We start from the raw sequence: 15000 nt of genomic DNA on the forward strand, positions 1-15000 counted from the left end.
TCACTGAGGGGCAAGGGGGCGTGGTTTGGGGGGGCAAATTGGTTCCCCATCCCTGCTCTATAGGTACTGTGTGTTTTCATTCTTCCCGTCTCCACCCTCACCCACACTCTGGTCCAATACCTCTTCCACATTGAGGTTTTCCTTGGCGCTGGTTTCAAAGAGGCGGACTCCCATTTGCTCACTGAACCGCCGGGCATCGGCTGTCTCCACTTGCTTCCGCGATGGGTCCTCGCATTTGTTACCCACTGATGACAATTTGGGGGAGAGGAAGGAGGAGGAATCAGAAGCGGAATCAAATGCAACAAAGAGGGATCCAACAGCCTTAATTATTACCAGAGGAAATACTGTAAGAGTACCAGCGGTATAGACAAAAAGAGTGCAGCTAATTCCCAAACCAGAGTATTCAAAGGAAAATTGCCCCATAAGCTACCAAGCCAAGGCTCAACAGAAACCAAATTGTCAGGTTAGATCAGAGAGCCATTTATTGCACCAATTTAAGTTGATAGGAACAACTTTCCCTAGAAAAAGCTTTAAAGCCACCTGTGACCTTAGCTCAGTTGTACAGCACATGCTTCTCACATGGAAAGTCCAAGGTCAAGCCCTGGTACCTTAAGTTTTTTGTGTTTTTTTTAAGGATCAGAAAGGAGGTGATGGGGGGGAAATTATCCGCACAAGACCCTGCTACCCATTAAGTGCACATGGTCTGAACCCCACTCCAAGCAACTGCACACAGGATGCAGTGCTTCCCTTCTCCCGGCATGAAGGAACACAGTGCACCACCAGCCAGGTGACTTAGGGCTGCTTGAAGGCTATACCCCCTGCTGCCTCCCAGAAAGAACATGGGGGGGGGGGAGACCATCCTTTGGCTGCGCCAGCATTTGCTTTGATCTCCATTCCTTTCTCTTTTGTATCACATCTATTTGCTTGTGAGCCTGCGGGCAGAGCATCTTGCCTCTTAATATATGTGCAACGCTTAGAAAATGTTAGGCAATTTCTAATATTTCTAAAGGGGGTTAAATCATCACCTCCACAGCCTGTTCCATCCACAAATGAAGCCACAGCAGTCCAGAAAGAACTTCCACTGATGGCTCAGAAGTGCATATTTGCTCCTAGATTAACCAGAATGCACTATGAGATTCTGTGTGATTCTAGCCTAAACCGCAGGGCTTAGGCTTCCTGTTCCCCTAACCCACTGATACACCCCAAAGGTAAAATACAAGTCATACTTATCTGGGGTATTAATGCTTCCACCTGACCTGGCACAAATAAGAGCACTGCAACTTGGGAAAATCTTTTGGCCGTCCGCTTAGATAACTAGGTTTCAGTATACTGTGAACACATGTCCGTTAAACACTAGACGACTGAATGTGGGAAGCTAGGATTTCAACTCTGATTCACTCACCCAAGATCTTGCAGACGCTGTCACAGTTCTGCCCAATCTCGTGCAGCCAACGCTTGACATTAACAAAGGACTCCGCGTTCGTCACATCATAGACGATGATGACACCATGCGTGTTACGGTAATACCTGTCACAGGAGAAAGAGAGACCGTAAAATGGGTTCCCTATCCTAGAATAAACCTCTGCGCCTCTCCCAGAAAACATGAAAAAAGGGTTATTTGCTCTGAAACCAGAAATCCCAAACCTTCCACATCTTTTCATTGTGGATTTATATCCCACCTGTTAACTAAGTTTCAAGGTGGCTTGCTCCCCAACATATGTGCATCAGAGCCAATCCACATCACTCAAAAAGAGTTCAAAATAACCTCCACCCTGCATCTTGCCCCCAGAATACCCAGGCATACCCCACATCTGTGCCATGCTTACGTGGAAGTGATGGTTCGGAACCGTTCCTGTCCAGCCGTGTCCCAGATCTGCAGTTTCACTCGCTCTCCATTTATCACTAGCGTCCGTATCTTGAAATCTACCCCAATGGTTGTGATATAGCTGCCTGGGAGAGAGACATGCGGACGGGAAGTCAGAGGACAGGAGGAGAAAAATACTGGCAGGGAGATTTAACAAAATTAGAAATTTTCCAGTGGGAAATCACACTCCCCCCCGAAATACACACACACACACACACACACACACACACACGGGGAACTACAGATAACAGGAAGATAAAAATATGTAGAACACAGAGATAGAAACAGGTGACCATAAAACAGGCAACTCATAATTCTTGGAATCAAAGGGCGCTTACGATGTGGTGGCTGAAACACCAAAGGACATTGCAGTCATCACAGTGGATAAAACTGGGATGAGATGCAGGTTGGGTCTAGGGGATAATCCCACCTTTAGCCACGGATTTACAGGGTGGCTTTGGGCAAGTGTCTCATCTTCATCTGAATACCTGCAGCGAGGACTCTGCTCTACTCAAGCAGACTCTGCATGGTTTAAGACTGCAGGAAGATCTGGGTTCTACATTACATAGGGAGCCTTTTCCCGTAGCCCCTTCTGCTGACATTCAGCCCCCCAACACATGGAAAGGGGCTGCATGAATGGGAAACGTGCAAGAGGCAGTGGGGACAATGGGCTTGTCCCTGCTCTCCCTTTCATAAGACCTGAGGCAGAGGCTGAAAGAATGAGCGAATATGGCCGCTGTTGCAATATGATTGATAGGTTGGCAGTCTTGGCTCCTACCTGATCTCTGTGTTGAGAATGGCTCTTTATTTATCCCATTCTCTTCCAAAGTGCTCAAGGCGGCATATGTGGCTCCAGCGTTAGAAACTCAGATCTATAAGCTAGGTGCCAAATGGCTGCTTAAACCAGGGTTACAGTCGCAAAAATGGAGTGCCTAGTTGCCATTTTGGGAGCAGACAGTTCAAAAGTCATATTTTTCAATACGACTTTTTGGCTCCTGAACTTCATTCTGATGGTGCAGATTGAGTTTCGTTGCTGAGCGGAGATTCGAACCCTGGTTGCTCTTGGGTCCGAGTCCCACACCGGCTATCTAATGAGTGAGAACAGAGGGCAGCACTTACCAGAGAAGGTGTTGTCCGCAAAGCGAAGTAGAAGACTGCTTTTCCCCACCCCTGGACAGGAAAAGAAAAAAAGAAACAGGTTGCACAAACTTTATATAGGATGGATCTTTAACATCCTCCCAGCTTTGTTTTCGACAGCCTCTGATGCAAACATAATCACCTCAACAAAGGTTGCCAGCTCCCCACCCAAAGCAAACACACCTGACCGGCGTATTTGCTCAAGACGGCCACTCCCACCCAAAGCTATTGTATCCCATTCAAGGGCAGAGAGCAGCAAGGGATTATGGGGGGTGGGGAGGCATGAGGACTCTGGATTAGCTCACATGACTTTGGGGAACACAATCTGCATTGGGGGGAGGTGGGGCAGAGAGAGAAAATGGGATATATACATGTGAATTTATTTGTGGGGAGTCACAGAGCACACTGCGCCATTCATAAGTGGGATATGGAGCGGGAGGGAGTGCTCCGAGGAGGAAACTGGATGACAGGGAGGCATCTCTCAAGGTTGCAGTTGTAACCGTGTCAATATTACCTCATGCGGCATAACTGGGCAGAGCCACCTCCACAGGTGTCCACGTGACAAACCCAACCCTTCTAATGCATGATGTCACCTGTTGATATGACCCTGAAAGAGTGTCTTGTCCCCTCAGCTTTGCAAGCCCACTCCGCCGCCACCCTTTCTTCAGCGGAGTTACAGCAATACTTTAAAGCTCCTGATGCACACTGGCCTCCCTGCAAAGCGGCTGCAAATTCGACAGGCCCCCTTCGTACACAGAGTGACGCCTTTGGGCCCTCGAGGAGATACAGAGGCCTCCCTGCGCCACTCCAAAATGGAAGGACGCCCTCGCGGTTGCCATTTTGCTACACGCAAAGAGCGGTGGCATCAACAGCAGGCAGTAAGAAAGAATCCCAAGTGCCAGAAATTTATTCCAGGCCCAAAGTGTTTTGGGGGAAGGAATCCTTCCTCAGGGCACTATAAATATACAAACAATACAGTGGTGCCCCGCAAGACGAATGCCTCACAAGACGAAAAACCCGCTAGACGAAAGGGTTTTCCGTTTTTCGATGCGCTTCGCAAGACGAATTTCCCTATGGGCTTGCTTCGCAAGACAAAAACGTCTTGCGAGTCTTGTGATTTTTTTCGCTTTCCCCCCTTTTTCTAAGCTGCTAAGCCGCTAATAGCCTTTTAGCCGCTAAGCCTTTAATAGCCGCTAAACCGCTAATAGCGCTAAACCGCTAAGCGGGTTGCTTTGCAAGACGAAAAAACCACTAGACGAAGAGACTCGCGGAACGGATTATTTTCGGGATAGCAAGTCCAAAATATAATAAGTAACACTTATGTGTGTTCAGGTGCCATTATCAGAGTTCTCGACCGCACAGAGTTTTCCTCACATTTGAGCAAATACAAATCGAATCCCTATGCAGAGTTTCCCCATGAAACATTATCATCAGTTAAATTTACTTAACTCCCCCCCCCCCAAAGCAGCTCAAAGCGACTTACAAAGCAGAACCCGGTGGCTGAGCAAGGGGAGAGCAAGCACAACCATACCGGAGTCAGACCTGGCATGCATGCATGCGCACACACACATCCTACAGAGTTTGGCATTCACATGTTCAGCTGAATGCCTGAAGAGACCTCCATTCACACAATCATATACTGAATATATGCCAGACAAAAGTTTTCAATCTAACTCTTGTAAAAAGAAAAAGTCAGTGGAGGAACTGAAGGTGTGTAAACAAAATGTATAACAAAACCTTGTTGAAAGCAGAACACATACGAATGAGGCAACTCCTAAATATTGAGAACTACCAAAATTTCCCATTAGTGAGGCTCAAAGGTAACCAAAAAAACCAATATCAAACCATTTATATCAGCTGGAACCCATTATTATACAGTATTTTGTACAGTACTTAATAGCCGATTTCCTGTGTTATGTTACTCATATATTTACCATTCTCCTGAGGAAGGTTTTTGGTTTTGGTTTTGTTTTTTACAAAATACATCAGACCTGGAGTAAATCTTATTTCTAGCACCTGGTGTTCTGTCTTTTTTCTTTTCTTTTTTGGCCTGCCATTACTGCATACAAATAACTTAAACTATTTTGTGCCTGGTTACATGTTACACATTTTTATATAGAAAATATATACAGTGGTACCTCAGGTTTAAGTACTTAATTCATTCCGGAGGTCCGTATTTAACCTGAAACTGTTCTTAACCTGAAGCACCACTTTAGCTAATGGGACCTCCTGCTGCTGCCACACCACCGCCACGTGATTTCTGTTCTCATCCTGAAGCAAAGTTCTTAACCCAAGGTACTATTTCTGGGTTAGCAGAGTCTGTAACCTGAAGCGTATGTAACCTGAAGCGTATGTAACCCGAGGTACCACTGTATCCCTACCTTTGTTTCTCTCATACAAATACACATTGTGTCTTACAAAGTAACTCAGTGCTTTCTCTTCTCTGTCCTGAATCTTCCAACATTAGTTTCACTGAATGTCCACAAATTCTAGTGTGGAGAGACTGAGAAAAACATTTGTCTATCCTTTTTCTTCATGCTATGCATAATTTCGTCAGCTTCTGTCAACTCTAATGAACTGTTTCTCTAAACCAAAAAGTCCAAAATGCTGCAACCTTTATTTGTTGGAGAGTTGATCTATTCCCCCCATCATTTTGACTGCCCTTTTCTGAACCTTTCTAATCCAAAATTTAAAGGGGAGAAATACAGACTGGCATTTTGATGTATAGATGCTGCAATGAGGAACCCTGATCCCACAAGGAACACCTGCCTAGAAACAGCCCAAGAACCCTAAACTCTGCACCAACCATTTGGGAATGCCCAAAACCAAAAGGTTCCCAATTTTTTTTATAGAAAAAAGACCTTCATGAGACGAAAATATCAGGTCACATCCACACCATTCATTTAAACTCTTAACAGTCATGGCTTCCCCCAGAGACCTACAATTCAGAGCACCCTTAAACTATAGTTCCCAGGATCCTCCATGACTGTCAAAGTGGTATAAGAGTGCTTTAAAAGTATTGTCCCACCTAATGCACCTCTAAAGATGAAACAGAGAAGATCTGGAGATTTTTATTAATTAATTAATTAATTAATTAATTAATTAATTGTACCCCGCCCATCTTGCTGAGTTTCCCCAGCCACTCTGGGCAGCTTCCAACAAAGATTAAAAATACATTACAATGTCACAGATTAAAAACTTCCCTGAACAGGGCTGCCTTCAGATGTCTTCTAAATGTCAGATAGTTGTTTATTTCCTTGACATCTGATGGGAAAGCGTTCCACAAGGCGGGCACCACTACAGAGAAGGCCCTCTGCCTGTTTCCCTGTAACCTCACTTCTCGCAATGAGGGAACCTCCAGAAGGCGCTTGGCACTGGACCTCAGTGTCCTGGCAGAACGATGGGGGTAGAGACGCTCCTTCAGGTATACTGGACCGAGGCCATTTAGGGCTTTAAAGGTATCCCTATATTAACCCATAAACAGGCTTGTATGGGAGGAGACAGCCCGGAGCCTTTTAAGGCTTCCATGGTGGGCTTGTTATACTGCCATCCCTGCACCTAGCGTTCTACAAAGAAACACAAAACAGGAAGTCTTTGCCCAGAGAAGCTTAAAATTTGCAACTTGGCAAAGAAGTGGCCGCAGAGAAAGGAGGTGAGCAAGGGAAGAATGCGTAGTTAACCCAGGGTTAGCATCAGTAGGTGATGGAGATCACTTGGGAAGCATCACTGAGTGGCAAACTTGGCTGGTGGGTGCCGACAGGGCTGTAGCCAAAACAAGGCCATTAAAAAAAATGATATATCAGGAGGTACAGGAGAATTCAAAAGTTTGCAGAAGTACCAAAATTAGAACACCAGCCATTTATGGGAAAACACCTACAAAGGCAACCCAATAGGGACAGAGCATGCTCAGTGCTCACACTGACTATGTGTAGAAGGGAATGGAAACTGGGGCAGGAGGAGGGGGAGAGAGAAGTAGCTACCAGTTGTGTGTCTCCAAAGACAGGCTCCAAAGCTTCCCCAGAGAAAGCTGGAGGGGATCAGAGCCACTGCTCAGCATCTATGCACTTGTATTCTCATCACCTTCAGAGGAGGATTTTCCGAGGGATTTGGAGCAGGAGAAGATGGGAAACAACGAAGCTGTACTACCCCCCCTTTCATCCTTCCCCCCATGTCTCCAAGCGATTCTAGAAGATACTCATGATCAAACCGAAGCGGGCTTACTTTTCATGCAATTTGTGTAATGAGAGTAGCAAGGCTCTTGCTAGAGGCAAAAAGTTGCGTATTCCACCTGACCCCCCTTGGTGGTTGTCCGTCAATACTGACATCACTATGTGGGGTAGAAAATTACCTATTAGGTATTTCCGTCCCTGGAAAAGTGTCGTTAATTAAAATCATTGTTTCATTGAAAATGAAAAAAAGTAGGAGCCTAAGGAATGGGGTAGAACGCCAGTCCAAGGCAGCTTCCATGTTGTGAATAGCTCTCTGCAGGTGAGCCCCATGGCTTTAGTTTACCAAACCAGACTGCAATTTGGGACTTCCAGGAAAAATCCAGAACATTTTCCAGAGATTGGAATTTTAGTTCCATCAGGATACCTCAGAAGTACCACGCATACATAGGAACACTCCTGGCTTTCCCCCTTTCTGATCGAATCAGGCCTTCTGCCTGCCAGCCCTGGTCAGCTGGGAAAAGCTAGGGAGGGCTCTAGCTCCCTTCAGGTATTTCATTACATCAGCAGGTGCACACAAGAGACATAAAGGCCTCAGGAATGCTGGTGCCACACCAACCCCTTTTAACCCTGAGTCCTAGCATTTCACCTGATCTCCGAATTTGTTCCGTGGGGGGAGGCCCCTTCCCACGTACCAAGCAACCAGACCTGCTAGTTGTACAGCCAGATGCTACAGCTAGTAAATTATGTCTGCCTTAACGAACCAGTAGACAGAGGTGCTGGTTTAATTCCAAGTCACTTCTACCTCCTGTTTCATTGCCACGTGTGACTGTAAGCAGGCTGGGGCAGGGAATCATGTAATTCCATTCCCCCCCCCCACTACACAGCAAACTGCTACAACAACAGGATTCCTTGCAGAGCCACCACCTCCTTGCTTCTTTCCTTCAACCGCTTTGGGCTTTTGATGCATTTTAAATCTCAGCACGCGCTTGGAATTTGGGAAGCCCCAGGCTCAACCCTGAACCGCACAGGGCTGGGAAGGGCTCCTGCCTGAAACCCCAAAAAGCCGCTGCCAGCTTGTGCAGCCAATACTAAGTGAGAGCCAGCACTGCTCAGAGGTGTATTCACATCCAGTCTGGAACCGCACAAAAAATGAAACAAAGATAAAAATCAAACGAGACAAGGCCTCGCGGCAGGAAGCAATAGAGGACTTTAAATGCCAAGAAGCTGCGCAGGGATGATTGGCGGAGCTCTTTGTGTGCAACCTGAAGGAGAGAAGGCTGGGGAGGCGAAATCAGAAGGGGAAGCCAGCGAGAAGAGAATTGCATCCACCCCTTTGCAGGAAAACCACCACAGCAAGGAGACAGGCCTGGCTCCAGCCATCAGAGAACAGCTGCAAGGAGATGGCTTCTCTTCCCCCAACCCGGTGCCTCAGAAAGAGCTCTGTTCCAGCTATCAGTGGACCTGTGACTGCAGAGGCAAAGGGGGAAGCACCCTCTCCACCTCACCCCAGTCAAGGAACAAGGACTGCCGGGTCAGTTGCACAACTCCTTTCCAAGCAAAGAATACAGTCAATGGGGGGGGGGGGGCGGCGGAATCAGCCAGGCCCCAGCCTGATCGTAAATCCTGATCGATTCATCTCTTCACTCACTGTCAAACTGATCCCCTTCCTCTTCCACCTTTTTCTTCCACTTCCCTCACTAAAGTCTTGTAACCCCGAGGACAGGGCTTGTCTCTCATTTTCATCTGTGTACAAAACACCCACAAGCAACCTCACATGTTGAATTTGAGTGACAGCAAGCCGCTTGGGGAACTAGAAATATATATATTATTTGCTAGTAGCCGTTTCCATTTCTGTGGAAGAAGTCGGCATTCACAAGACCGCCTCAAAAAATGTGATATGAGACACACAGGACTCGGTAGCAAAGTTTATGAGTTTTGGTTCCAATTATTCTTTTGGAACTGATGGCAGGAGATCAGGGCTCAAAAACACTGCAGGGGAACTGCAGTGGGTTGAACAGAATGGCTTGCCACATTTTTTGGAGGGGATTTAAAAAGTAAGGTAACATTTCTCAGAAGTCAGTCCCATGAATCACGTTGGGCTTACTCCTAGATATGTAGGTGTAGCACTGAAGTCTAAAAGACCTTTCTTAACCATGTTGTGTATGCATTTGGTGAATAGGTACTGCTTTAAAACCATGGCTGGCTACCCTGAGGGCCTTCATATGTTGCTGGACTACAACTCCCATCATTCCCGACCACTGGCCGTGAAAGCTCTGGCTTATGGGAGATGGAGTCCAACCATATCTGGAGAGGACACAGGCTTCCCACCCCCATTTTAAACAATGGCTTAGCAACTAGCCGCCCTCCCCTCCCTCCCTGCACCAAGCTACTAATGGTTGTATCCAGTCGTATACTAAGAGTATGGAAAGACTAACTGAGGTCCATCCTTTCAATGGGGGTGTATTCCAACTTGGGCTGCAATAGCTCAGTTGACAGAGTGTGAGACTCTTAATCTTGGGGTTGTGGGTTCAAGCCCCACACTGGGTGAAAGATTCCTGCATTGCAGGGGGTTGTACTATATGACCCTTGTGGTCCCTTCCAATTCTATGAGTCTATCATTTAAAAGGCTGTGATGCCACTTTAAACAGCCATGGCTTCCCCCAGAGAATTCTGGGATCTGTAGTTTAAGGCTGCTGAGAGTTGTTAGGAGACCTTTTATTCCTCTCCCCCAAATTAAAATTCCCAGAGTTCCTTGGGAAGAGGCATTGCCTGTTAAACCACTCTGAGACTCGTACCCCCAGGGAATAGAGCAGGCATCCCCAACCTGCGGCCCTCCAGATGTTTTGGCTTACAACTCCCATGATCCCTAACAGGAACAGTGGTCAGGGATGATGGGAATTGTAGTCCAAAACATCTGGAGGGCTGGAGGTTGGAGATGCCTGGAATAGAGGGTCTCTGTTAAGCATGCCAAGAGTTGTTAGGAGTCCCCCTATTCCTCTCCCAGGGCTATAATTCTCAGGAGTGTTTTAATGCCTCTTCCCATGGAACTCTGGGACTTGTAACTCTCAGCATGCTTAAACTACTGCTCCCAGAATTCTCTGGGGGAAGCCATAACTGTTTAAAGTGGTATCACAGTGCTTTAAATGTATGAATGTGGCCAAAGTTGGAAACAGTCTTAAGAAAGATGAAAAGAGAGCAAGTTGCTGACCAGGGCCTGAAGCACAGCAGACAAGATTTGAATGAATGTGAAGAGTATTGGAAACAAACCCCAGGTATATAGAATGACTTAGTCAGGAGCATTCTGGGAAGCCATTTTGAGGAGCATCATTCTTGGTTAGCTTTAGTATAAGTACTATAATTTCATCCTACCAAATAGCAGCTCAGGCAAACTCATACACCTTGTTTTTCTCCCTCCTCCCCTGAAAAAAAGCTATGTGTGAATGTTTCTAGGTGGCAACCCTCACAGGTTGGCGCAACTAGGCCCCAAAGGATGCTGGGAATCCTAGAAATTAGCACAAGGGAGGTGGAAAAAACTGCTTCTGCAAGCTTGCTATGCAGCCAGAATAAGCTCTTGGTACACTGTGAGTAAGCTTCCCACAAGATAAGTCTCCACGGGATTATGGGATGCTAAAACAGTGAGAGAAGGCAATATAAAGCCAGATACTAATGGGGTAAAGTTACAAGGCAAGAGAACGCTATCAGTCCTATCACAGTTACTTTCAAATTCATTAAAAAGTAACCTTTTTATTACCTTGTGCACATTTATATTGCATGAGGATGTTTGCAGGTATGAAAGAGAAACAAGGAAAGAGCTGTGGAATAACAGCAAAAAACAAGAGTACAAAGAGGAAGAATGACAAGGAATAGGCTTAAGTGGGGGCTGAGGGGACGCTGAACTGATATCAGCCAATTGGAATATATGAAACAAGGTGGAAGACCAAAGGAGGGAAAAGATGCAAGAAACCAAGACTATTTAAAGAAACGGATAAGGAGAAACGTGTTAAAAAAAGAGTGTGGAATGAAAACTGAAAATAATGAGATTAGTTTAAAGAGGAGCATAGTTAAAGAGGAATGAAAAAGACGGTAGGAGACAGAACAGCCAAATATAATAAGATGAAAAAGTGGGTTTGGGGGAAGAGAGAAAATGGAAGACTTGGGGAAGAAGGGAAAGAGAGCCAATGCTTACCAGAGTCCCCAATGATGAGTAGTTTGAACAAGTGGTCATAATCCTTGGCAGCCATTCATGTGCTGGGTCAGCTCCTCCTCCTGTGTCTTTCACGCTCCCTGCAGGGATTCTCCACTCACTCCCACACTTTCCAGTGGGAAATTTGTTCTGCCTCAATGCCCCATTGCAGTTAATCAGGACAGAGTGTTGAGCATGCCAGTCTCTTTTCCTCCCGTGTCCAGAAGATCCTGAAAAACTTCCAAATGCAAGATCAGGTCGATTTGACAACGCAGCTATTTCCTCGGAAATGAGAAAGTTTAAGGCTGTCTTTCTGCCAAAAGTCCCTCCAGGGTCGTTGTTTTTCTGGAGTGCAGATGTTACAAACTTCTCTTTCCAGATCTTTGCTTCCTTAAAGTCAAATGACAAAAAGGAACCCGCTGGAGCCTGCCAAGAGAGTTTCTTCCTATGTCAACAATCTGTAGAATGCAGTGTCGAAAGCGTATCCGCCGTTTTTGGATTTTTAAAAGAGAGGGCAGCCCACAGATGTAGCACAGATCCACAGTTTATTAAGACCTCAGGCTTCCTCTGATGGGATGGGACAGAGCAAAAAGATTAGGAAGGTGAAAAAAGCATCAGGAAATGACAGAATATATATATTTTTTTCCAAAGGAGCTGTTTTTCCCACATTCAGAAGCGGGGTGCCAAAGGGTGTTGCAGTTTACAAAGAGCTTAACGCTGAGGTCTCCAAAGGAAATAAGTAATTCAGAACTTTCCAAAAAAATAATAATACAGGACAGAAGATTTATTCCAAAAGGTGGCTTTTAAAATTAAAAAAAAGGAAACCCAGAGGGGAAAATACAAATCCTCAGACCAAAATTTGTGGTTCTGCCAAAAAAAGGAAAAAGGAATGAACTGATTAAGGACCAGAGAAATTATTTTAAAATATATATATATCCAGAAAAGAAGGGGAATTTAGGTCCTTCCAAAAGCCTTCCTGTATCCAAAAATAAATGGTAAAACAGAGGAGTGACAACCAGACATTGACCGATACTTTCAATTGGGGTGGGAAGAAGAGAGAGGTGGTTAGTGAAATAAGAGAAAGGGGTGGGGGGGGGAGAACGAGGGTCAAATAAAGCAGGGAGTTTCGCCCCCACCTAAGGGATCTAAGCCAATCGGAAGGACTTTAAAGTTTCTCTCCAAATGACCTGGCAGCCTTTTCTTTTCCTAACATTCGCTGGGGCGGGGTAGAGAGGAGGAGAGCCACGAAAACAGGCGAGAAAGGGAAGGAGGAAAGGAGGGAGAGATGTGCCGGGTCTGGAAGCACGAGGAAACCCCGGATCTCGGGAATCAATGAAGGATCGGGGGAAGGGGAGGCTCAGGCTGGGGAAGGGGCGCGGGGCGCATCTGCAAGGGGAGGCAGGCCAGGCGGGTCTCGCGGCTGTGCGGCTGTCGCCCTCCGTCCCTCTCCCGGCCGGACGCTGGGCTGCGATCAGATGACCGCGGAGCTCGCAGGCGGCCGCTTCCTTCCTGCCTCTCCCCTCCTGCTCCTGCTCCTGCTGCTGCTGCTGCTGCCGCTGCCGCTTCCTCCGCCTCCTTCCCAGGCGCAGCAGCCGCCGCCTCTCGCGCCCGCTCGGGCCGATGGAACGCCAGGGCCAGATTGGAATCAGCCGGGAGGGGCGGGGCCCGGTTTATAATGGGCGGTGCCGGGAGGATGGGCGGGGCTTCCAAGTGGGGAGAGGCGACAATAAAGAATGGGCGGGGCTTAAACGCGACTTGGCTGGGCTGGGGATCTGAGTTCCATCGAAGCCAATTTAAGCAATCTTTATTATTATTATTATTTATTCTCATTATTATATTAGAATTTAACTCAATCCTCGGGGTTAAGGACATTTATGCTGAAATGCGGCTAGACGTAAAGCAAAAATGTAAATATACGTGGGTGGGTCAGTGCAGCAACCCGAAAGCCTTCAGCAGGTATACTCGGGAGTAAGCCGGGCATAATTTAATTAGGGCCCGTTTCTGCGGAGGCGAGTGCCCCAACAGGATTACAGCCTGAAAATAGTCCGTGAAGGCTGCAGCCCGGTGTACTCGGGCAAGCAAATCCCGCGGAATGCATACTGTATTTATTTCTAGCAATCGCCGATCGGGCATAGGATCGGCTTGCCAGGGAATGGGCACGTTCAACTCCACGCCCCCCCCCCCGGGAAATAAAGACCTAACGAAGCAGGGGGGCTAAATTCCGAGCAGAAAAGTGCCAAAAGCAGTGCTGCATTTAGCACTACGGATCAAAGGAGACGGGGGAAGGCGATTACTAAATTAATGATAATTAACTCAGTGATTTAAATTAATTTCAATTCATGATTCAATTCATAATTACGACGACGACTTGGTAATATGCAGCTGGGAGACCTCCGTGCAACAAGCAACGAACAAGTCTAATAAATTTAATGTTCACACCAGCAACGCCCCTGTGCATATAAATAAAGGCAGTCCGATACAGATAATATATGGTTTAAATAATGCCGGCGCTGATGGGAAACAAAGCACAGTGAGGAGGATAAAGGGTGTGTGTGTGGAGGGTTTGAAGTCCAGTAGAAATGGAAAAGTAGGATTGGAATTGGGGTGGTGCTTCTGTTTGCTTGTTGTGGTTTCTCTTTTTCTTACAAGGCCCCTATGTTTAAAAGCAGCTACACAGCAGGCAGAAATTCAACAGGTGCAGCTTTTCCTTGCATGGTGGTGCAGTGATGCAACTCTCCACTTCCTTGGGAGATTGGTGCTCTGCTCTTTTGGAGTAATGGTCTTGGGAGGACTCTTAAGCTTCCAGCCACTTGTTCTTGCCCACTAGTTAACCACACCGACTCTCAGAGGGCCCAGGACTCCATTGCAAACTGCTATTCCACCACTGGGGCGGGGAGGGGGGGGCTGGAAGATTGGTAGCTGCGTCCTCTGTTTACTTTGTCCATCTGCCTCATCTGTCTGTTCTGCATTCCTCTCTGCAGGGTTGAGATGCCAACTGCAGCCACCCCCTCAGCGCTGCAAGAAATGCTCATATTGTTCTCTTGTTAGGCCCACTTGCGGGTAGAAAAATGCCACCCAGATGGGCACGGCTGGTGTGCAGTGGGGAGGGCATGAACGGAAAAGGCCCAGGGATCCTCTTTGCTAGAACAAGGGGCACCATCTCTCCCTGGCAGAATAAAAAAAAAAAACTTTGCTCATGTTAGTTTAAGTGAATGCAAATTAAAATAGTCCATGACCCAGGGTTCAAGTCCTGTTAAAATGAAAGCATACTCTGATCAAAGCAACCACTCTACAGTGCCACAAATCCAACTCAATGCTGTAACGTTGGAAAGTGTCAATGACTTCTCCTACCTGGGCAGTTATCTTTCCACAAAGGCAACATTGATGCCGAAATCCAGCATCGCCTGAGCTCTGCGAGTGCAGCCTTTTCCCAATTGAAGTGCAGAGTGCTTGAAGACCGGGACATTTTAATTTAAAAAATGCTTGTTTACAAAGTTATTCTACTACCAACCTTACTGTATGCTTGTGGAACACGGACCACTTATAAATGCCACCTCCAACTCTTCGAAACATTCCACCAAAAGTGTCTCCGAAAAATTTTACACATCCCCTGGGAAGATAGGCGAACTAATGCCAGTGTACTGGAA

The 15000-nt window shown here is 46.6% G+C and overlaps 1 protein-coding gene across 1 annotated transcript in view; it reads right to left on the bottom strand.

Moving 5' to 3' along the window:
• The window catches only part of LOC308572377 (ras-related protein Rab-35-like), a 14882-nt gene extending 1933 nt beyond the window's left edge, over window positions 1-12949 (bottom strand). Inside the window, exons 1-5 of the mRNA XM_081168358.1 lie at window positions 11357-12949; window positions 2984-3034; window positions 1827-1950; window positions 1403-1527; window positions 121-245 (exon numbers count right to left, since the gene is read on the bottom strand). Coding sequence (XP_081024484.1) covers window positions 121-245; window positions 1403-1527; window positions 1827-1950; window positions 2984-3034; window positions 11357-11411 — 480 coding nt within the window. The 5' untranslated portion in view covers window positions 11412-12949. The remainder of the gene's footprint in view (window positions 1-120; window positions 246-1402; window positions 1528-1826; window positions 1951-2983; window positions 3035-11356) is intronic.
• Between the last annotated feature and the right edge of the window lie 2051 nt (window positions 12950-15000).

This window comes from Podarcis bocagei (genome assembly GCF_964188305.1).
Source record: "Podarcis bocagei genome assembly, chromosome: 13".
Taxonomy (NCBI): Eukaryota; Metazoa; Chordata; class Lepidosauria; order Squamata; family Lacertidae; genus Podarcis; species Podarcis bocagei.